The sequence below is a fragment of the Salmo salar genome, unplaced genomic scaffold (assembly GCF_905237065.1).
Source record: "Salmo salar unplaced genomic scaffold, Ssal_v3.1, whole genome shotgun sequence".
NCBI classification, from domain to species: domain Eukaryota; kingdom Metazoa; phylum Chordata; class Actinopteri; order Salmoniformes; family Salmonidae; genus Salmo; species Salmo salar.
In genome coordinates, this window is record NW_025547816.1 from 134,700 (window position 1) to 156,605 (window position 21,906).

The window sequence follows — 21,906 nt, forward strand, 5'->3', positions numbered from 1 at the left end:
CAGACAGACAGGGACCCAGGGGAGAGCTCCACCAGGCAGACAGACAGGGACCCAGGGGAGAGCTCCACCAGGCAGACAGACAGACAGGGACCCAGGGGAGAGCTCCACCAGGCAGACAGACAGGGACCCAGGGGAGAGCTCCACCAGGCAGACAGACAGACAGGGACCCAGGGGAGAGCTCCACCAGGCAGACAGACAGGGACCCAGGGGAGAGCTCCACCAGGCAGACAGACAGCGACCCAGGGGAGAGCTCCACCAGGCAGACAGACAGACAGGGACCCAGGGAGAGCTCCACCAGGCAGACAGACAGGGACCCAGGGGAGAGCTCCACCAGGCAGACAGACAGGGACCCAGGAGAGAGCTCCACCAGGCAGACAGACAGGGACCCAGGAGAGAGCTCCACCAGGCAGACAGACAGGGACCCAGGGGAGAGCTCCACCAGGCAGACAGACAGACAGGGACCCAGGGGAGAGCTCCACCAGGCAGACAGACAGACAGGGACCCAGGGGAGAGCTCCACCAGGCAGACAGACAGGGACCCAGGGGAGAGCTCCACCAGGCAGACAGACAGGGACCCAGGAGAGAGCTCCACCAGGCACACAGACAGGGACCCAGGAGAGAGCTCCACCAGGCAGACAGACAGGGACCCAGGGGAGAGCTCCACCAGGCAGACAGACAGGGACCCAGGGGAGAGCTCCACCAGGCAGACAGACAGCGACCCAGGGGAGAGCTCCACCAGGCAGACAGACAGACAGGGACCCAGGGGAGAGCTCCACCAGGCAGACAGACAGGGACCCAGGGGAGAGCTCCACCAGGCAGACAGACAGGGACCCAGGGGAGAGCTCCACCAGGCAGACAGACAGGGACCCAGGGGAGAGCTCCACCAGGCAGACAGACAGGGACCCAGGGGAGAGCTCCACCAGGCAGACAGACAGGGACCCAGGGGAGAGCTCCACCAGGCAGACAGACAGACAGGGACCCAGGGGAGAGCTCCACCAGGCAGACAGACAGGGACCCAGGGGAGAGCTCCACCAGGCAGACAGACAGACAGGGACCCAGGGGAGAGCTCCACCAGGCAGACAGACAGACAGGGACCCAGGGGAGAGCTCCACCAGGCAGACAGACAGGGACCCAGGGGAGAGCTCCACCAGGCAGACAGACAGGGACCCAGGAGAGAGCTCCACCAGGCAGACAGACAGGGACCCAGGAGAGAGCTCCACCAGGCAGACAGACAGACAGACAGGGACCCAGGGGAGAGCTCCACCAGGCAGACAGACAGCGACCCAGGGGAGAGCTCCACCAGGCAGACAGACAGCGACCCAGGGGAGAGCTCCACCAGGCAGACAGACAGACAGGGACCCAGGGGAGAGCTCCACCAGGCAGACAGACAGGGACCCAGGAGAGAGCTCCACCAGGCAGACAGACAGACAGGGACCCAGGGGAGAGCTCCACCAGGCAGACAGACAGGGACCCAGGGGAGAGCTCCACCAGGCAGACAGACAGGGACCCAGGGGAGAGCTCCACCAGGCAGACAGACAGGGACCCAGGGGAGAGCTCCACCAGGCAGACAGACAGGGACCCAGGGGAGAGCTCCACCAGGCAGACAGACAGACAGGGACCCAGGGGAGAGCTCCACCAGGCAGACAGACAGGGACCCAGGGGAGAGCTCCACCAGGCAGACAGACAGACAGGGACCCAGGGGAGAGCTCCACCAGGCAGACAGACAGGGACCCAGGGGAGAGCTCCACCAGGCAGACAGACAGGGACCCAGGGGAGAGCTCCACCAGGCAGACAGACAGGGACTGTCTATCTTCATTCCGCATAGTGCCAGTCACAGATAGATAGACATGGTAGAGAGATGGTAGGGCAGGTACACCTAGCTACATACACTACCTGTCAGACAGCAGTCAGTCTCCTAAACTCACAGAGCGGACACCACACACACACACACACACACACACACACACACACACACACACACACACACACACACACACACACACACACACACACACAGAGAGCGGGGACACACACACACACAGAGCGGGGACACACACACACACACACACAGAGCGGGGACACACACAGAGCGGGGACACACACACACACACACACACACACACACACAGAGCGGGGACACACACACACACACAGAGCGGGGACACACACAGAGCGGGGACACACACCTTGTACTGTAGCAGCTGTGATAGCATCTTTATGGTGTTTAGTGCACTCCCTTCCTCTCAAACAGCTGTTCTCTGGTCTACAGGTCCTCTCCACAAGTACCGAGCGGTGTGTGTGTGTGTGTGTGTGTGTGTGTGTGTGTGTGTGTGTGTGTGTGTGTGTGTGTGTGTGTGTGTGTGTCACACTGCCCTCCGACCCGTCTCTCCAGGAGTCCTGGGGCCCCAGCGGTTTGGGTTCCACTGAGGGCTGTGGCATCTGCCAACCTGCCATCCATCCTGCCCTGAAATAGACATTCTACTGAACAGACACTTAGACATTCAACTCAACTGCAAGAGTGTGTGTGTCCTGGTTCTTTATCGCAGGAAGGTTTTAGCGCCATGCTGACTCCAGCACATTCCCAGACTTCCTGTGTTGCTGCAGACAGCTGAGTATCAACCTGGTGATCACTTAGTGGCCTGTCCTCTTCCTTCCCCCTCTCTCTGTCTCTCTCTCTCTCTCTCTCTGTCTCTCTCTCTCTGTCTTCTCTCTCTCTGTCTCTCTCTCTCTGTCTCTCTCTCTCTGTCTCTCTCTCTCTCTCTCTGTCTCTCTCTCTCTGTGTCTGTCTCTCTTTGTGTCTGTCTCTCTTTGTGTCTGTCTCTCTTTGTGTCTGTCTCTGTGTCTCTGTCTCTGTGTCTCTGTCTCTGTGTCTCTGTCTCTCTCTGTGTCTCTGTCTCTGTGTCTCTGTCTCTCTCTGTCTCTGTCTCTCTCTGTCTCTGTCTCTCTCTGTCTCTGTGTCTCTCTCTCTCTGTCTCTGTCTCTGTCTCTCTCTGTCTCAGTCTATCTCTGTCTCTCTCTCTCTCCCTCCCTCTCTCTTTCTCTCTCTCTCAGCCTCTCAGAGCCACGGGCTCCTCTCTCCATTAGCCTGACTGTAATTTCAGACGGGCTACATTATCTAACGGAAACTGCATGGTAACATCCTCTTCAGGGGGATAGATGATCAAGGCATAAACCTATTCAACCCGTCCCTCATTGATCAAAAGGCTTGGTTCATTATTCACGTCCGTATATGGAGATGTGTTGTGTATAGAACTGACCTATCAGACAAGCAGATGACAGTGTCATCACTCACTCCATGCCAATTGGCTGAACTAAATTGCCACTGCCTGTCTGAGGAGACCACAAGGGCTGTCCTGTCACTCAGTGTCCAGGTGGTTGTTGGCCCTGGTGACTTCCTGTACTGTACAGCAGGAGGTAGAGCAGAGTCCCAGAGTCTGGAAGGACTGGGGTAGGGCAGAGTCCCAGAGTCTGGAATGACTGGGGTAGGGCAGAGTCCCAGAGTCTGGAATGACTGGGATAGAGCAGAGTCTCAGAGTCACAAGGGTCGTATTGAGGAGACCAAGGCGCAGCGTGTAGAGTGCTCATAATTTATTTTAATGAAACTACTTAAACAAAAAATATAAAACGACAGCCAACAGTTCCGTCAGGTAAACTAACAAAACGGAAAACAACTACCCACGAAAAACTAAGGGAAAAAGGCTGCCTAAGTATGGCTTCCAATCAGAGACAATGATAGACAGCTGCCTCTGATTGGAAACCATACCTGGCCAAAACATAGAAAACAAAAACATAGAATGCCCACCCATCTATCACACCCTGACCTAACTAAACAGAAAAACACAGCTCTCCTAGGTCAGAGCGTGACACTCAGAGTCTGGAATGACTGGGGTAGAGCAGAGTCTCAGAGTCTGGAAGGACTGGGTTAGGGCAGAGTCCCAGAGTCTGGAAGGACTGGGGTAGAGCAGAGTCCCAGAGTCTGGAAGGACTGGGGTAGAGCAGAGTCTCAGAGTCTGGAAGGACTGGGGTAGAGCAGAGTCTCAGAGTCTGGAATGACTGGGGTAGGGCAGAGTCCCAGAGTCTGGAAGGACTGGGGTAGAGCAGAGTCTCAGAGTCTGGAATGACTGGGATAGAGCAGAGTCCCAGAGTCTGGAATGACTTGGGTAGGGCAGAGTCTCAGAGTCTGGAATGACTGGGGTAGAGCAGAGTCCCAGAGTCTGGAAGGACTGGGGTAGAGCAGAGTCCCAGAGTCTGGAATGACTGGGGTAGAGCAGAGTCCCAGAGTCTGGAAGGACTGGGGTAGAGCAGAGTCCCAGAGTCTGGAATGACTGGGGTAGAGCAGAGTCTCAGAGTCTGGAAGGACTGGGGTAGAGCAGAGTCCCAGAGTCTGGAGAGACTGGGATAGGTCAGAGTCCCAGAGTCTGGAATGACTGGGATAGAGTACAGGAACCGTTTAGAATTCCTGCCTGCTTTTAAATAGAACATTGTAAACTGTAGCGTTTTAAAATGGGAGCTCCACCCTAGTAGCAATTGTACCTCTGAAATACAGGGCCTTCTGGAAAGTATTTAAACCACTTCACTTTTTACACATTTTGTTATGTTACAGCCTTATTCTAAAATGGATTAATCTACAAACAATACCCTACAATGACAAAGCAAAAAACGTTTTTTTTTTATGTTTGAACATGTATTAAAAATAAAAACTGTAATAGCTTATTTACATAAGTATTCAGACCCTTTGCTATGAAACTTGAATTTGAGCTCAGGTGCATCCTGTTTCCATTGATCATCCTTGAGATGTTTCTACAACTTGATTGGAGTCCATCTGTGGTAAATTCAATTGATTGGATATGATTTGGAAAGGCATACACCTGTCTATGTAAGGTTCCACCGTTGACAGTACATGCCAAAGCAAAAACCAAGCCATGAGGTCGAAGGAATTGTCCGTAGAGCTCCGAGACAGGATTGTGTCGTCACCGATCTGGGGAATGGTACCAAAAAATGTCTGCAGCATTGAAGGTCCCCAAGAACACAGTGGCCTCCATCATTATTAAATGGAAGAAGTTTGGAACCACCAAGACTCTTCCTAGAGCTGGCCGCCCGGCCAAACTAAGCAATCGGGGGAGAAGGGTCTTGGTCAGGGAGGTGACCAAGAACCCGATGGTCATTCTGACAGAGTTCTAGAGTTCATCTGTGGAGATGGGAGAACCTACCAGAAGGACAACTATCTCTGCAGCAGTCCACAAATCAGGCCTTTATGGAAGAGTGGCCAGACGGAAGCCACTCCTCAGTAAAAGGCACATGACAGCCTGCTTCGAGTTTGCCAAAAGGCACCTAAAGGACTCTCAGACCATGAGAAACAGGATTCTCTGGTCTGATGAAACCAAGATTGGACTCTTTGGCCTTAATGCTGGAGGAAACCTGGCACCATCCCTACGGTGAAGCATGGTGGTGGCAGCATCATGCTGTGGGGATGTTTTTCAGCAGTAGGGACTGGGAGACTAGTCAGGATTGAGGGAAAGATAAACAGAGCAAAGTACAGATTCTTGATGATGAAAATCTGCTCCAGAGTGATCAGGACTTCAGACTGGGGCGAAGGTTCAACTTCCAACAGGACAACGACCCTAAGCACACAGCCAAGACAACGCAGAAGTGGCTTTGGGACAAGTCTCTGAATGATCTTGCGTGGCCCAGCCGGAGCCCGGACTTGAACCTGATCGAAAATCTCTGGAGAGACCTGAAAATAGCTGTGCAACGACGTTCCCCATCCAACCTGACAGAGCTTGAGAGGATCTGCAGAGAACAATGGGAGAAACTCCCCAAATACAGGTGTGTAATACAAGCTTGTAGCGTCACACCCAAGAATACTTGAGGCTGTAATCGCTGCCAAAGGTGCTTCAACAAAGTACTGAGTAAAGGGTCTGAATACTTATGTAATATTTCTGTTTTAAATGTTTAATACAGTTGCAAAAATATCTAAAAACCTGTTTTTGCTTTGTCATTATGGGTTATTGTGTGTAAATTGATGAGGGGGGGAAAAAAAACAATTGAATCCGTTTTAGGATAAGGCTGTAACGTAACAAAATGTGGGAAAAAGTCAAGGAAGGGGTTTGAATACTTTCTGAATGCACTGTACTGTAGGTACGGTATCCAAGCTGGCTGTCACAATGTCCGTTACTTTAAAATACACCGAACAAAAATATAAACACAACATGCAACAATTTCAAAGATTTTACTGAGTCACAGTTCATATAATATAATATATATATATATATATATATATATATATATATATATATATATCATATAAGGAAATCAGTCAATTGAAATAAATAAATGAGGCTCTAATTTATGGATTTCACATGACTGGGGATACAGATATGCATCTGTTGATCACAGATATTTATATATTTTTTAAAGGTAGGGGTGTAGATCAGAAAACCAGTCAGTATCTGGTGTGACCACCATTTGCCTGATGCAGCGCGACACATCTCCTTCTCATAGAGTTGATCAGGATGTTGATTGTGGAATCTTGTCTCACTCCTCTTCAATGGCTGTGCGAAGTTGCTGGATATTGGCGTAAACTGGAACATGCTGTCGTACACGTAGATCCAGAGCATTCCAAACATGCTCAATGGATGACATGTCTGGTGAGTATGCAGGCCATGGAAGAACTGGGACATTTTCAGCTTCAAGGAATTGTGTACAGATCCTTGTGACATGGGGTTGTGCATTATTATGCTGAAACATGAGGTGATGGGGGCAGATGAATGGCACGACAATGGGCCTCGGGATCTCGTCACGGTATCTCTGTGCATTCAAATTGCCATCGATAAAATGCAATTGTGTTCATTGTCCGTAGCTTATGCCTGCCCACAGCATAACCCCACCGCCACCATGGGGCACACGTTGACATCAGCTAATTGCTAGCCCACACAACGCAATACACGTCTCAGGGAAGCTCATCTGCAGGCTCGTCGTCCTCACCAGGGTCTTGACCTGACTGCAGTTCTGCATCCTAACCGACTTCAGTGGGCAAATGCTCACCTTCGATGACCACTGGCACGCTGGAGAAATGTTCATCTTCACAGATGAATCCCAGTTTCAACTGTACCGGGCAGATGGCAGACGCTGAGATATACTGATATACGCTGTCTGCCATCTGCCCGGTACAGTTGAAACCGTATTCACAGGACTGCTATTCACAGGATTAGTATTCACGGGACTGGTATTTATTGGACTGGTATTCACGGGACTGGTATTCACAGGTCTGGTATTCACGGGTCTGGTATTCACGGGTCTGGTATTCACGGGACTGGTATTCACGGGTCTGGTATTCACGGGACTGGTATTCACGGGACTGGTATTCACGGGACTGGTATTCACGGGTCTGGTATTCACGGGTCTGGTATTCACGGGTCTGGTATTCACGGGTCTGGTATTCACAGGTCTGGTATTCACGGTTCTGGTATTCACGGGACTGGTATTCACAGGTCTGGTATTCACGGGACTGGTATTTATTGGACTGGTATTCACAGGACTGGTATTCACGGGACTGGTATTCACAGGTCTGGTATTCACGGGACTGGTATTCACGGGACTGGTATTCACGGGACTGGTATTCACGGGTCTGGTATTCACGGGTCTGGTATTCACGGGACTGGTATTCACGGGTCTGGTATTCACGGGACTGGTATTCACGGGTCTGGTATTCACGGGTCTGGTATTCACGGGTCTGGTATTCACAGATAGCTGTACTTCAGAAGCACTATCAGTATGTGTGATTGTAGAATATGCCTGGCCTTCTCTCGGATCAGTTAGCTTGGGTGACCAATCCCAAATCAATTGAGAGAAGTTGATTTACTGTAAGCTGAGTTCTGAATCCAACCTCTCTGCTGGGGGTGTAACCAACTATGTGTTATTACAAAGACTCCTCTCCTGACTGAATAAGGACCTGCAAGCTGAATGTGTTCCTCAGACACAATGCTTTGTTTATAAAAAAAGGGGGGATTGAATGGAGGCAGGCAGAAAGCAGCTCTGTTCTTACTGCCATGTGATCTTACACACTTACTGTGTGGAGACACTATAGCAGAATTATGGTTAGTGTGTGTTTTATATCAAACATCCAATCTGGTAAACTAAGGAGACAACCCTTACATGAATATCAAGAGCAGGTAGAGAGGAAAGGTGGTGATATCAAGAGCAGGTAGAGAGGAACGGTGGTGATATCAGGAGCAGGTAGAGAGGAAAGGTGGTGATATCAGGAGCAGGTAGAGAGGAAAGGTGGTGATATCAGGAGCAGGTACAGAGGAAAGGTGGTGATATCAGGAGCAGGTAGAGAGGAAAGGTGGTGATATCAGGAGCAGGTAGAGAGGAAAGGTGGTGATATCAGGAGCAGGTAGAGAGGAAAGGTGGTGATATCAGGAGCAGGTAGAGAGGAAAGGTGGTGATATCAGGAGCAGGTAGAGAGGAAAGGTGGTGATATCAGGAGCAGGTAGAGAGGAAAGGTGTTAATATCAGGAGCAGGTAGAGAGGAAAGGTGGTGATATCAGGAGCAGGTAGAGAGGAAAGGTGTTAATATCAGGAGCAGGTAGAGAGGAAAGGTGGCGATATCAGGAGCAGGTAGAGAGGAAAGGTGTTAATATCAGGAGCAGGTAGAGAGGAAAGGTGGTGATATCAGGAGCAGGTAGAGAGGAAAGGTGGTGATATCAGGAGCAGGTAGAGAGGAAAGGTGGTGATATCAGGAGCAGGTAGAGAGGAAAGGTGGTGATATCAGGAGCAGGTACAGAGGAAAGGTGTTAATATCAGGAGCCGGTAGAGAGGAAAGGTGGTGATATCAGGAGCAGGTAGAGAGGAAAGGTGTTAATATCAGGAGCAGGTAGAGAGGAAAGGTGGCGATATCAGGAGCAGGTAGAGAGGAAAGGTGTTAATATCAGGAGCCGGTAGAGAGGAAAGGTGGTGATATCAGGAGCAGGTAGAGAGGAAAGGTGGTGATATCAGGAGCAGGTAGAGAGGAAAGGTGGTGATATCAAGAGGAGCAGGTAGAGAGGAAAGGTGGTGATATCAGGAGCAGGAAGAGAGGAAAGGTGGTGATATCAGGAGCAGGTAGAGAGGAAAGGTGGTGATATCAGGAGCAGGTAGAGAGGAAAGGTGGCGATATCAGGAGCAGGTAGAGAGGAAAGGTGGTGATATCAGGAGCAGGTAGAGAGGAAAGGTGGTGATATCAGGAGCAGGTAGAGAGGAAAGGTGGTGATATCAAGAGGAGCAGGTAGAGAGGAAAGGTGGTAATATCAGGAGCAGGTAGAGAGGAAAGGTGGTGATATCAGGAGCAGGTAGAGAGGAAAGGTGGTGATATCAGGAGCAGGTAGAGAGGAAAGGTGGTGATATCAGGAGCCGGTAGAGAGGAAAGGTGGTGATATCAGGAGCAGGTAGAGAGGAAAGGTGGTGATATCAGGAGCAGGTAGAGAGGAAAGGTGGTGATATCAGGAGCAGGTAGAGAGGAAAGGTGGTGATATCAGGAGCAGGTAGAGAGGAAAGGTGGTGATATCAGGAGCAGGTAGAGAGGAAAGGTGGTGATATCAGGAGCAGGTAGAGAGGAAAGGTGGTGATATCAGGAGCAGGTAGAGAGGAAAGGTGGCGATATCAGGAGCAGGTAGAGAGGAAAGGTGGTGATATCAGGAGCAGGTAGAGAGGAAAGGTGGTGATATCAGGAGCAGGTAGAGAGGAAAGGTGGTGATATCAGGAGCAGGTAGAGAGGAAAGGTGTTAATATCAGGAGCAGGTAGAGAGGAAAGGTGGTGATATCAAGAGCAGGTAGAGAGGAAAGGTGGTGATATCAGGAGCAGGTAGAGAGGAAAGGTGGTGATATCAGGAGCAGGTACAGAGGAAAGGTGGTGATATCAGGAGCAGGTAGAGAGGAAAGGTGGTGATATCAGGAGCAGGTAGAGAGGAAAGGTGGTGATATCAGGAGCAGGTAGAGAGGAAAGGTGGTGATATCAGGAGCAGGTAGAGAGGAAAGGTGGTGATATCAGGAGCAGGTAGAGAGGAAAGGTGTTAATATCAGGAGCAGGTAGAGAGGAAAGGTGGTGATATCAGGAGCAGGAAGAGAGGAAAGGTGGTAATATCAGGAGCAGGTAGAGAGGAAAGGTGGTGATATCAGGAGCAGGTAGAGAGGAAAGGTGGTGATATCAGGAGCAGGTAGAGAGGAACGGTGGTGATATCAGGAGCAGGTAGAGAGGAAAGGTGGTGATATCAGGAGCAGGTAGAGAGGAAAGGTGGTGATATCAGGAGCAGGTAGAGAGGAAAGGTGGTGATATCAGGAGCAGGTAGAGAGGAAAGGTGGTGATATCAGGAGCAGGTAGAGAGGAAAGGTGGTGATATCAGGAGCAGGTATTTTTTTTTAAATGTATGTATTTTTTTGTATTTATTTTTTTAGCCCCGGTCCCCGCAGAAGGCCTTTTGCCTTTTGGTAGGCCGTCATTGTAAATAAAAATGTGTTCTTAACTGACTTGCCTAATTTAAATAAAGGTTAAAGAAAAAATAAAAATAAATAAATGTCGAGAGGAAAGGTAGTGAACTGACAGCACATTATGTTTAAATCATTTTTGAACGACCTATATAATTACTAGCCAGTACAGTGAACCTAAAAATGAGTGTATACCACAATTCTCTTTGGTAATACTACATAGAATCTAACTTTCTGAATGATGGGAGTATTAGCTTGCCCTCGTGTGGCCAAGTTCCTTGTTCACTGGTTCATGTTTCCGGGGGGGGAGTTTCAATGTAACACCACAACATTGAGCTATCAGACAGCACAGGTTTGTGAATGATTTTAAGATGTAGCTTTTTATGTTATATCACCTAATGACCAGGTTGTTAGGGACGTTTTTCCACAGTACTTTGGGGATGTTATTAAAGTCTACGCTTTTAGAAATCCACATGTTTATAAGGGGATATAACTGAAGGACATGGCTAGTCAGCTAGCTCTTGCCCATCGCACGAAGACAACAACAATAAGGTGCCTCTGCATGGGTCAGATGCGCATGTGTAGATCTCTTAGTTGGGACCGGACGCATGTCCCTTGGACCTGAGCTAGTGTCTATCTGCCTCAGTTAGCACAGACAGGGGATTATTATGGGCTGGTAGCTGCACACATACGACCTAGCAACCAACTCTGGCCAACTGTTTTACAGTTCAATAACAGTGCTGATTCCTCTCTGTTTCCCTCCCTCTGTTCCTCTCTCTGTTTCCCTCCCTCTGTTCCTCTCTCTGTTTCCCTCCCTCTGTTCCTCTCTCTGTTTCCCTCCCTCTGTTCCTCTCTCTGTTTCCCTCCCTCTGTTCCTCTCTCTGTATCCCTCCCTCTGTTCCTCTCTCTGTTTCCCTCCCTCTGTTCCTCTCTCTGTTTCCCTCCCTCTGTTCCTCTCTCTGTTTCCCTCCCTCTGTTCCTCTCTCTGTTTCCCCTCCCTCTGTTCCTCTCTCTGTTTCCCTCCCTCTGTTCCTCTCTCTGTTTCCCTCCCTCTGTTCCTCTCTCTGTTTCCCTCCCTCTGTTCCTCTCTCTGTTTCCCTCCCTCTGTTCCTCTCTCTGTTTCCCTCCCTCTGTTCCTCTCTCTGTTTCCCTCCCTCTGTTCCTCTCTCTGTTTCCCTCCCTCTGTTCCTCTCTCTGTTTCCCTCCCTCTGTTCCTCTCTCTGTTTCCCTCCCTCTGTTCCTCTCTCTGTTTCCCTCCCTCTGTTCCTCTCTCTGTTTCCCTCCCTCTGTTCCTCTCTCTGTTTCCCTCCCTCTGTTCCTCTCTCTGTTTCCCTCCCTCTGTTCCTCTCTCTGTTTCCCTCCCTCTGTTCCTCTCTCTGTTTCCCTCCCTCTGTTCCTCTCTCTGTTTCCCTCCCTCTGTTCCTCTCTCTGTTTCCCTCCCTCTGTTCCTCTCTCTGTTTCCCTCCCTCTGTTCCTCTCTCTGTTTCCCTCCCTCTGTTCCTCTCTCTGTTTCCCTCCCTCTGTTCCTCTCTCTGTTTCCCTCCCTCTGTTCCTCTCTCTGTTTCCCTCCCTCTGTTCCTCTCTCTGTTTCCCTCCCTCTGTTCCTCTCTCTGTTTCCCTCCCTCTGTTCCTCTCTCTGTTTCCCTCCCTCTGTTCCTCTCTCTGTTTCCCTCCCTCTGTTCCTCTCTCTGTTTCCCTCCCTCTGTTCCTCTCTCTGTTTCCCTCCCTCTGTTCCTCTCTCTGTTTCCCTCCCTCTGTTCCTCTCTCTGTTTCCCTCCCTTGCTCTTCCTCTCTCTGTTTCCCTCCCTCTGTTCCTCTCTCTCTCCTCCCCTCTTTCCCTTCCTCAGTCCCTCTCTCCTATCTGTTTCTATCCCTCCATCGTTCTGTCCTACCTTTCCCTGGTAGCAGCAGCATGGTTCTGTCTGCAGCCGGTCAGCACCTCCTCAGGGTCAGTCGGCCTGGTGCCTGGGGGCAGCACCTCCTCAGGGTCAGTCGGCCTGGTGCCTGGGGGCAGCACCTCCTCAGTGGGATTGGATCTGTTTCCACCACTGCCAAGGGCTTCCAGGAGAAGGAGATCAGAGAGAAACTCCAAGCTTTCCCTGGGGGATCTATAGACCTCGTCAAACAGGAGTCAGGCATCGCAGTACTGACCGTCAACAACCCTGCTCGAATGAACGCTTTCTCTGGTATGGAAGCACTGTCTAATGTTATATTATATTCACTGATCTGACTGTTGCTCTTTGCTAACCTGCAATTCAGACTAAATATCACTCCGATTATCTTTGGTTTTCTCTTCACCAAACGGAGCGAAATATATATATATATATATATATATATATATAAAACTCTTTGTTTCTCCTGAGAATGACAGTGGGACTAAGGGGGCTGGTGCTCAATGAACTGGGTTGCGTTGAGTAGGGCACACTGTAGCAAAACGTTTAGCAACAGATGACATAAAAATTTGTTTATTTGGATCCCCATTAGCTTTTGCAGCAGCTGCATTTTCCTGGGGGCCCACAAAAAAACGGATACACTGATGAACAAGGACTTATAATACAACATCTAGAAACAATACAACATCTAGAAACAATACAACATCTAGAAACAATACAACAAAGCATTTAACAATACAACGTCTAGAAACAATACAACATATAGAAACAATACAACATATAGAAACAATACAACATCTAGAAACAATACAACATATAGAAACAATACAACTTCTAGAAACAATACAACTTCTAGAAACAATACAACATCTAGAAACAATACAACATATAGAAACAATACAACAAAACATTTAACAATACAACATATAGAAACAATACAACATCTAGAAACAATACAACATATAGAAACAATACAACATCTAGAAACAATACAACATATAGAAACAATACAACATCTAGAAACAATACAACATCTAGAAACAATACAACATCTAGAAACAATACAACATCTAGGAACAATACAACATATAGAAACAATGCAACATATAGGAACAATACAACATATAGGAACAATACAACATCTAGAAACAATACAACAAAACATTTAACAATACAACATATAGAAACAATACAACATCTAGAAACAATACAACATCTAGAAACTATACAACATCTAGAAACAATACAACATATAGAAACAATACAACATATAGAAACAATACAACATCTAGAAACAATACAACATCTAGAAACAATACAACATATAGAAACAATACAACATATAGAAACAATACAACATATAGAAACAATACAACATCTAGAAACAATACAACATATAGGAACAATACAACATATAGGAACAATACAACATATAGGAACAATACAACAAAACATTTAACAATACAACATCTAGAAACAATACAACATATAGGAACAATACAACATATAGGAACAATACAACATATAGGAACAATACAACAAAACATTTAACAATACAACATCTAGAAACAATACAACATATAGAAACAATACAACATATAGAAACAATACAACATATAGGAACAATACAACATATAGAAACAATACAACATATAGGAACAATACAACATCTAGAAACAATACAACGTCTAGAAACAATACAACATATAGAAACAATACAACATATAGGAACAATACAACATATAGAAACAATACAACATATAGGAACAATACAACATCTAGAAACAATACAACAAAACATTTAACAATACAACATCTAGAAACAATACAACAAAACATTTAACAATACAACATATAGAAACAATACAACAAAACATTTAACAATACAACATATAGGAACAATACAACATCTAGAAACAATACAACATATAGGAACAATACAACATCTAGAAACAATACAACATATAGAAACTATACAACATCTAGAAACAATACAACATATAGAAACAATACAACATATAGAAACAATACAACATATAGAAACAATACAACATCTAGAAACAATACAACATCTAGAAACAATACAACATATAGAAACAATACAACATATAGAAACAATACAACAAAACATTTAACAATACAACATCTAGAAACAATACAACAAAACATTTAACAATACAACATCTAGAAACAATACAACATATAGGAACAATACAACATATAGAAACAATACAACATCTAGAAACAATACAACATCTAGAAACTATACAACATCTAGAAGCAATACAACATATAGGAACAATACAACATATAGAAACAATACAACATATAGAAACAATACAACATATAGAAACAATACAACATCTAGAAACAATACAACATATAGAAACAATACAACATCTAGAAACAATACAACATCTAGAAACAATACAACGTATAGAAACAATACAACATATAGAAACAATACAACATATAGAAACAATACAACAAAACATTTAACAATACAACATCTAGAAACAATACAACATATAGGAACAATACAACATCTAGAAACAATACAACATATAGAAACAATACAACATATAGGAACAATACAACTTCTAGAAACAATACAACATCTAGAAACAATACAACATCTAGAAACAATACAACATATAGAAACAATACAACAAAACATTTAACAATACAACATATAGAAACAATACAACATCTAGAAACAATACAACATATAGAAACAATACAACATATAGAAACAATACAACATCTAGAAACAATACAACATCTAGAAACAATACAACATATAGGAACAATACAACATATAGGAACAATACAACATATAGAAACAATACAACATATAGAAACAATACAACATATAGAAACAATACAACATCTAGAAACAATACAACATATAGGAACAATACAACATATAGAAACAATACAACGTATAGGAACAATACAACATCTAGAAACAATACAACATCTAGAAACAATACAACATATAGAAACAATACAACAAAACATTTAACAATACAACATATAGAAACAATACAACATCTAGAAACAATACAACAAAACATTTAACAATACAACATCTAGAAACAATACAACATCTAGAAACAATACAACATCTAGAAACAATACAACATCTAGAAACAATACAACATATAGGAACAATACAACATATAGAAACAATACAACATATAGGAACAATACAACATCTAGAAACAATACAACGTCTAGAAACAATACAACATATAGAAACAATACAACATATAGGAACAATACAACATATAGAAACAATACAACATATAGGAACAATACAACATCTAGAAACAATACAACAAAACATTTAACAATACAACATCTAGAAACAATACAACAAAACATTTAACAATACAACATATAGAAACAATACAACAAAACATTTAACAATACAACATATAGGAACAATACAACATCTAGAAACAATACAACATATAGGAACAATACAACATCTAGAAACAATACAACATCTAGAAACAATACAACATATAGAAACAATACAACATCTAGAAACAATACAACATCTAGAAACAATACAACATATAGAAACAATACAACATCTAGAAACAATACAACAAAACATTTAACAATACAACATCTAGAAACAATACAACATATAGGAACAATACAACATATAGAAACAATACAACATCTAGAAACAATACAACATCTAGAAACAATACAACATATAGAAACTATACTACATATAGGAACAATACAACATATAGAAACAATACAACATATAGAAACTATACAACATCTAGAAACAATACAACATATAGGAACAATACAACATCTAGAAACAATACAACATATAGAAACAATACAACATATAGGAACAATACAACATATAGGAACAATACAACATCTAGAAACAATACAACATCTAGAAACAATACAACAAAGCATTGTGTGTTTGTGTCCCCTCACAGTCTCCGTCGTTCCATGAGATGTTGTTTAATCCGTGTTTTTAAAGGTCATCTTGCTGTTCGTTTGAGTAATTGGGAGGTGGGAGCTCCATTCAATCATGGCTCTGTATAATACTGAGCATTACCGTGAATTCATTTTGGACTTGGGGACTGTGAAGAGACCCCTGGGTGTCTGTGCATTACCGTGAATTCATTTTGGACTTGGGGACTGTGAAGAGACCCCTGGGTGTCTGTGCATTACCGTGAATTCATTTTGGACTTGGGGACTGTGAAGAGACCCCTGGGTGTCTGTGCATTACCGTGAATTCATTTTGGACTTGGGGACTGTGAAGAGACCCCTGGGTGTCTGTGCATTACCGTGAATTCATTTTGGACTTGGGGACTGTGAAGAGACCCCTGGGTGTCTGTGCATTACCGTGAATTCATTTTGGACTTGGGGACTGTGAAGAGACCCCTGGGTGTCTGTGCATTACCGTGAATTCATTTTGGACTTGGGGACTGTGAAGAGACCCCTGGGTGTCTGTGCATTACCGTGAATTCATTTTGGACTTGGGGACTGTGAAGAGACCCCTGGGTGTCTGTGCATTACCGTGAATTCATTTTGGACTTGGGGACTGTGAAGAGACCCCTGGGTGTCTGAGCTGAATGTTATTTGATTATGCGGACTATCTAGAATTCTCATCACACTTCATCTCTCGTCAATCCTCAACCTCATATTGAACATGTTCAGGTTGTACCTCCCTGTTTCACGCAGGTTCAAAACGTTTTATCCCTACTGAACACTACCCTGTTTTCCTCCAGGTTCTATGATGGTGGAGCTGGAGGAGAGGGTGTCCCAGCTAGAGGAGTGGACGGAGGGCAAAGGTCTCATCGTCCAGGGGGCTGCCGGGACATTCTGCTCTGGGTCAGACCTCAACGCGGTCAGGGCTATATCCAACCCTCAGGTCAGTCCTCAAGGTTGTCAGAGATATATCCAACCCTCAGGTCAGTCCTCAATGTTGTCAGAGATATATCCAACCCTCAGGTCAGTCCTCAATGTTATCAGAGATCTATCCAACCCTCAGGTCAGACCTCAATGTTGTCAGAGATATATCCAACCCTCAGGTCAGTCCTCAATGTTATCAGAGATATATCCAACCCTCAGGTCAGTCCTCAATGTTATCAGAGATATATCCAACCCTCAGGTCAGTCCTCAATGTTGTCAGAGATATATCCAACCCTCAGGTCAGTCCTCAATGTTATCAGAGATCTATCCTACCCTCAGGTCAGACCTCAATGTTGTCAGAGATATATCCAACCCTCAGGTCAGTCCTCAATGTTATCAGAGATATATCCAACCCTCAGGTCAGTCCTCAATGTTGTCAGAGATATATCCAACCCTCAGGTCAGTCCTCAATGTTGTCAGAGATATATCCAACCCTCAGGTCAGTCCTCAATGTTGTCAGAGATATATACAACCCTCAGGTCAGTCCTCAATGTTGTCAGAGATATATCCAACCCTCAGGTCAGTCCTCAATGTTGTTAGAGATATATCCAACCCTCAGGTCAGTCCTCAATGTTGTTAGAGATATATATCCAACCCTCAGGTCAGTCCTCAATGTTGTCAGAGATATATCCAACCCTCAGGTCAGTCCTCAATGTTGTCAGAGATATATCCAACCCTCAGGTCAGTCCTCAATGTTGTTAGAGATATATCCAACCCTCAGGTCAGTCCCCAACTCCCCTCACCTGGTTGTCCAGGTCTCAGTAAGGAACTCCCCTCACCTGGTTGTCTAGGTCTCAGTAAGGAACTCTCCTCACCTGGTTGTCCAGGTCTCAGTAAGGAACTCCCCTCACCTGGTTGTCTAGGTCTCAGTAAGGAACTCTCCTCACCTGGTTGTCTAGGTCTCAGTAAGGAACTCCCCTCACCTGGTTGTCCAGGTCTCAGTAAGGAACTCCCCTCACCTGGTTGTCTAGGTCTCAGTAAGGAACTCTCCTCACCTGGTTGTCTAGGTCTCAGTAAGGAACTCCCCTCACCTGGTTGTCCAGGTCTCAGTAAGGACCTCCCCTCACCTGGTTGTCTAGGTCTCAGTAAGGACCTCCCCTCACCTGGTTGTCTAGGTCTCAGTAAGGAACTCCCCTCACCTGGTTGTCTAGGTCTCAGTAAGGAACTCTCCTCACCTGGTTGTCTAGGTCTCAGTAAGGAACTCTCCTCACCTGGTTGTCTAGGTCTCAGTAAGGAACTCTCCTCACCTGGTTGTCCAGGTCTCAGTAAGGAACTCTCCTCACCTGGTTGTCTAGGTCTCAGTAAGGAACTCTCCTCACCTGGTTGTCTAGGTCTCAGTAAGGAACTCCCCTCACCTGGTTGTCTAGGTCTCAGTAAGGAACTCTCCTCACCTGGTTGTCTAGGTCTCAGTAAGGACTCCTCACCTGGTTGTCTAGGTCTCAGTAAGGAACTCCCCTCACCTGGTTGTCTAGGTCTCAGTAAGGAACTCTCCTCACCTGGTTGTCTAGGTCTCAGTAAGGAACTCTCCTCACCTGGTTGTCTAGGTCTCAGTAAGGAACTCTCCTCACCTGGTTGTCCAGGTCTCAGTAAGGAACTCTCCTCACCTGGTTGTCTAGGTCTCTCCTCACCTGGTTGTCTAGGTCTCAGTAAGGAACTCCCCTCACCTGGTTGTCCAGGTCTCAGTAAGGACCTCCCCTCACCTGGTTGTCTAGGTCTCAGTAAGGAACTCTCCTCACCTGGTTGTCTAGGTCTCAGTAAGGAACTCTCCTCACCTGGTTGTCTAGGTCTCAGTAAGGAACTCTCCTCACCTGGTTGTCTAGGTCTCAGTAAGGAACTCTCCTCACCTGGTTGTCTAGGTCTCAGTAAGGAACTCTCCTCACCTGGTTGTCCAGGTCTCAGTAAGGAACTCTCCTCACCTGGTTGTCTAGGTCTCAGTAAGGAACTCCCCTCACCTGGTTGTCTAGGTCTCAGTAAGGAACTCTCCTCACCTGGTTGTCTAGGTCTCAGTAAGGACTCCTCACCTGGTTGTCTAGGTCTCAGTAAGGAACTCCCCTCACCTGGTTGTCTAGGTCTCAGTAAGGAACTCTCCTCACCTGGTTGTCTAGGTCTCAGTAAGGAACTCTCCTCACCTGGTTGTCTAGGTCTCAGTAAGGAACTCTCCTCACCTGGTTGTCCAGGTCTCAGTAAGGAACTCTCCTCACCTGGTTGTCTAGGTCTCTCCTCACCTGGTTGTCTAGGTCTCAGTAAGGAACTCCCCTCACCTGGTTGTCCAGGTCTCAGTAAGGAACTCCCCTCACCTGGTTGTCTAGGTCTCAGTAAGGAACTCTCCTCACCTGGTTGTCTAGGTCTCAGTAAGGAACTCTCCTCACCTGGTTGTCTAGGTCTCAGTAAGGAACTCCCCTCACCTGGTTGTCTAGGTCTCAGTAAGGAACTCCCCTCACCTGGTTGTCTAGGTCTCAGTAAGGACCTCTCCTCACCTGGTTGTCTAGGTCTCAGTAAGGAACACCCCTCACCTGGTTGTCTAGGTGTTAACTGAAAGGAAAAGCCCAAAACCAGCAGACACTACCAGGCCCTCCATGGAATGAGTTGGACCTCCTGGTCTAAAACGATGCGTCTTGTCTTTCAGGATGGGATGAAGATGTGTATGTTCATGCAGAATGTCCTGACCAGGCTACTGAGGTAGGACCCTCTGTAGTAGGACCCTGCCCTCTGTGGTAGGACCCTGCCCTCTGTGGTAGGACCCTCTGTGCTAGGACCCTCTGTAGTAGGACCCTGCCCTCTGTGGTAGGACCCTCTGTAGTAGGACCCTGCCCTCTGTGCTAGGACCCTGCCCTCTGTGGTAGGACCCTGCCCTCTGTGCTAGGACCCTCTGTAGTAGGACCCTGCCCTCTGTGGTAGGACCCTGCCCTCTGTGGTAGGACCCTGCCCTCTGTGGTAGGACCCTCTGTAGTAGGACCCTGCCCTCTGTGGTAGGACCCTCTGTAGTAGGACCCTGCCCTCTGTGGTAGGACCCTCTGTAGTAGGACCCTGCCCTCTGTAGTAGGACCCTCTGTAGTAGGACCCTGCCCTCTGTGGTAGGACCCTCTGTAGTAGGACCCTGCCCTCTGTGGTAGGACCCTCTGTAGTAGGACCCTGCCCTCTGTAGTAGGACCCTCTGTAGTAGGACACTGCCCTCTGTGCTAGGACCCTGCCCTCTGTAGTAGGACCCTCTGTAGTAGGACACTGCCCTCTGTGCTAGGACCCTCTGTAGTAGGACCCTGCCCTCTGTGCTAGGACCCTGCCCTCTGTGCTAGGACCCTGCCCTCTGTGCTAGGACGTTCTAGATCAGTGTGTCATGCCAGATGCTCTGTGCCACACTAACCCATGTGTTCTCTGTTGAAGGCTTCCTCTGTTGTCTGTAGCTCTGGTGGAAGGGAGTGCACTGGGAGGAGGAGCTGAGCTCACTACTGCCTGTGACTTTAGGTACAGTAAGGTGACTCATCGTCCATAGATGGCACCATTGTGTTTATTCAACTTTAGGCCTACATCCAGATAGTGGAGAATCAAATCACATGTATTTATAAAGCCCTTCTTACATCAGCTGATATCTCAAAGTGCTGTACAGAAACCCAGCCTAAAACCCCCCAAACAGCAAGCAATGCAGGTGTAGAAGCACGGTGGCTAGGAAAAACTCCCTAGAAAGGCCAGAACCTAGGAAGAAACCTAGAGAGGAACCAGGCTATGAGGGGTGGCTAGGAAAAACTCCCTAGAAAGGCCAGAACCCTAGGAAGAAACCTAGAGAGGAACCAGGCTGTGAGGGGTGGCCAGTCCTCTTCTGGCTGTGCCGGGTGGAGATTATAACAGCACATGGCCAAGATGATAGAAAAGTAGAGTGCACATAAAAAAAAGGCCTTTTCAAGAAATATCAAAACACAAAATCCACCAAGTTTCCAATAATCTCTAAACCAATGTCACGGTCTCTCCCTGCTAGGTTGATGGTGCCAGGCGGTATGATCCGGTTTGTCCATAAACACATGGGTCTGGTCCCTGGGTGGGGAGGTGCGGCTAGATTGGTACGCATCGTAGGCAGCCAGAACGCCTTGAAGATGCTGGGTGGCGCTTTAAAAGTAGACCCAGAGATGGGGCTTCAGATCGGGCTTGCGGACGGCGTCCTGGAGGGTTCCCTGGATGGGTCTGGAGCCAATGCCCTCCTGGAGGCAGAGCAGTGGTTGGGTTGCTACACCACAGGTCCTGCCTCGGTCATCAGAGCCATAAAGAAGGTGGTGGTGTCTGGGAGAGAGCTCCCCCTAGAGGTGGCCCTGAGGACCGAGAGGGATGTGTTCGGGACAGTGTGGGGAGGACCGGCTAACTTACAGGCTCTGGCCAGTAAAGCCAAACACAAGTGAATTAACTAGTGTTGCGATTACATTGTATTCTCGTCCTAATGTTCTGGAGAAACGTAGAACGCCTGGAATGGAAGCCGTCCACCAACCCAAACTGAGAAGACGAGAATGCAACGTTGAGGGTCTGAACTCAACCAGAACACACTGAACTAGTGTTTTCATTCTGACGATTCTGTTGCTAAAAAAAAAAAGTATCTTATAACAGACGCAAACGAA

At 46.6% G+C, this 21,906-nt stretch overlaps 1 protein-coding gene across 3 annotated transcripts; it reads left to right on the plus strand.

Moving 5' to 3' along the window:
* Positions 1–10,738: 10,738 nt before the first annotated feature.
* LOC106572885 (ethylmalonyl-CoA decarboxylase) lies at positions 10,739–21,889 on the plus strand. 3 transcript variants are annotated; one of them, XM_045711608.1, is made up of 7 exons: positions 10,739–10,812; positions 12,308–12,646; positions 17,125–17,227; positions 17,588–17,627; positions 19,935–19,987; positions 20,690–20,770; positions 21,279–21,889. In XM_045711608.1, the coding sequence occupies exons 2-7, from the start codon at positions 12,373–12,375 to the stop codon at positions 21,691–21,693; spliced, it is 966 nt and encodes a 321-aa protein (XP_045567564.1). In that variant the 5' UTR covers positions 10,739–10,812; positions 12,308–12,372; the 3' UTR covers positions 21,694–21,889. The 3 variants fall into 3 exon arrangements, with proteins under 3 accessions (XP_045567564.1, XP_045567562.1, XP_045567565.1); XM_045711606.1 differs by lacking the exon at positions 17,588–17,627 and having other exon boundaries at positions 17,125–17,267; XM_045711609.1 differs by lacking the exons at positions 10,739–10,812; positions 12,308–12,646; positions 17,125–17,227; positions 17,588–17,627 and adding an exon at positions 17,644–17,949.
* Positions 21,890–21,906: the final 17 nt, after the last annotated feature.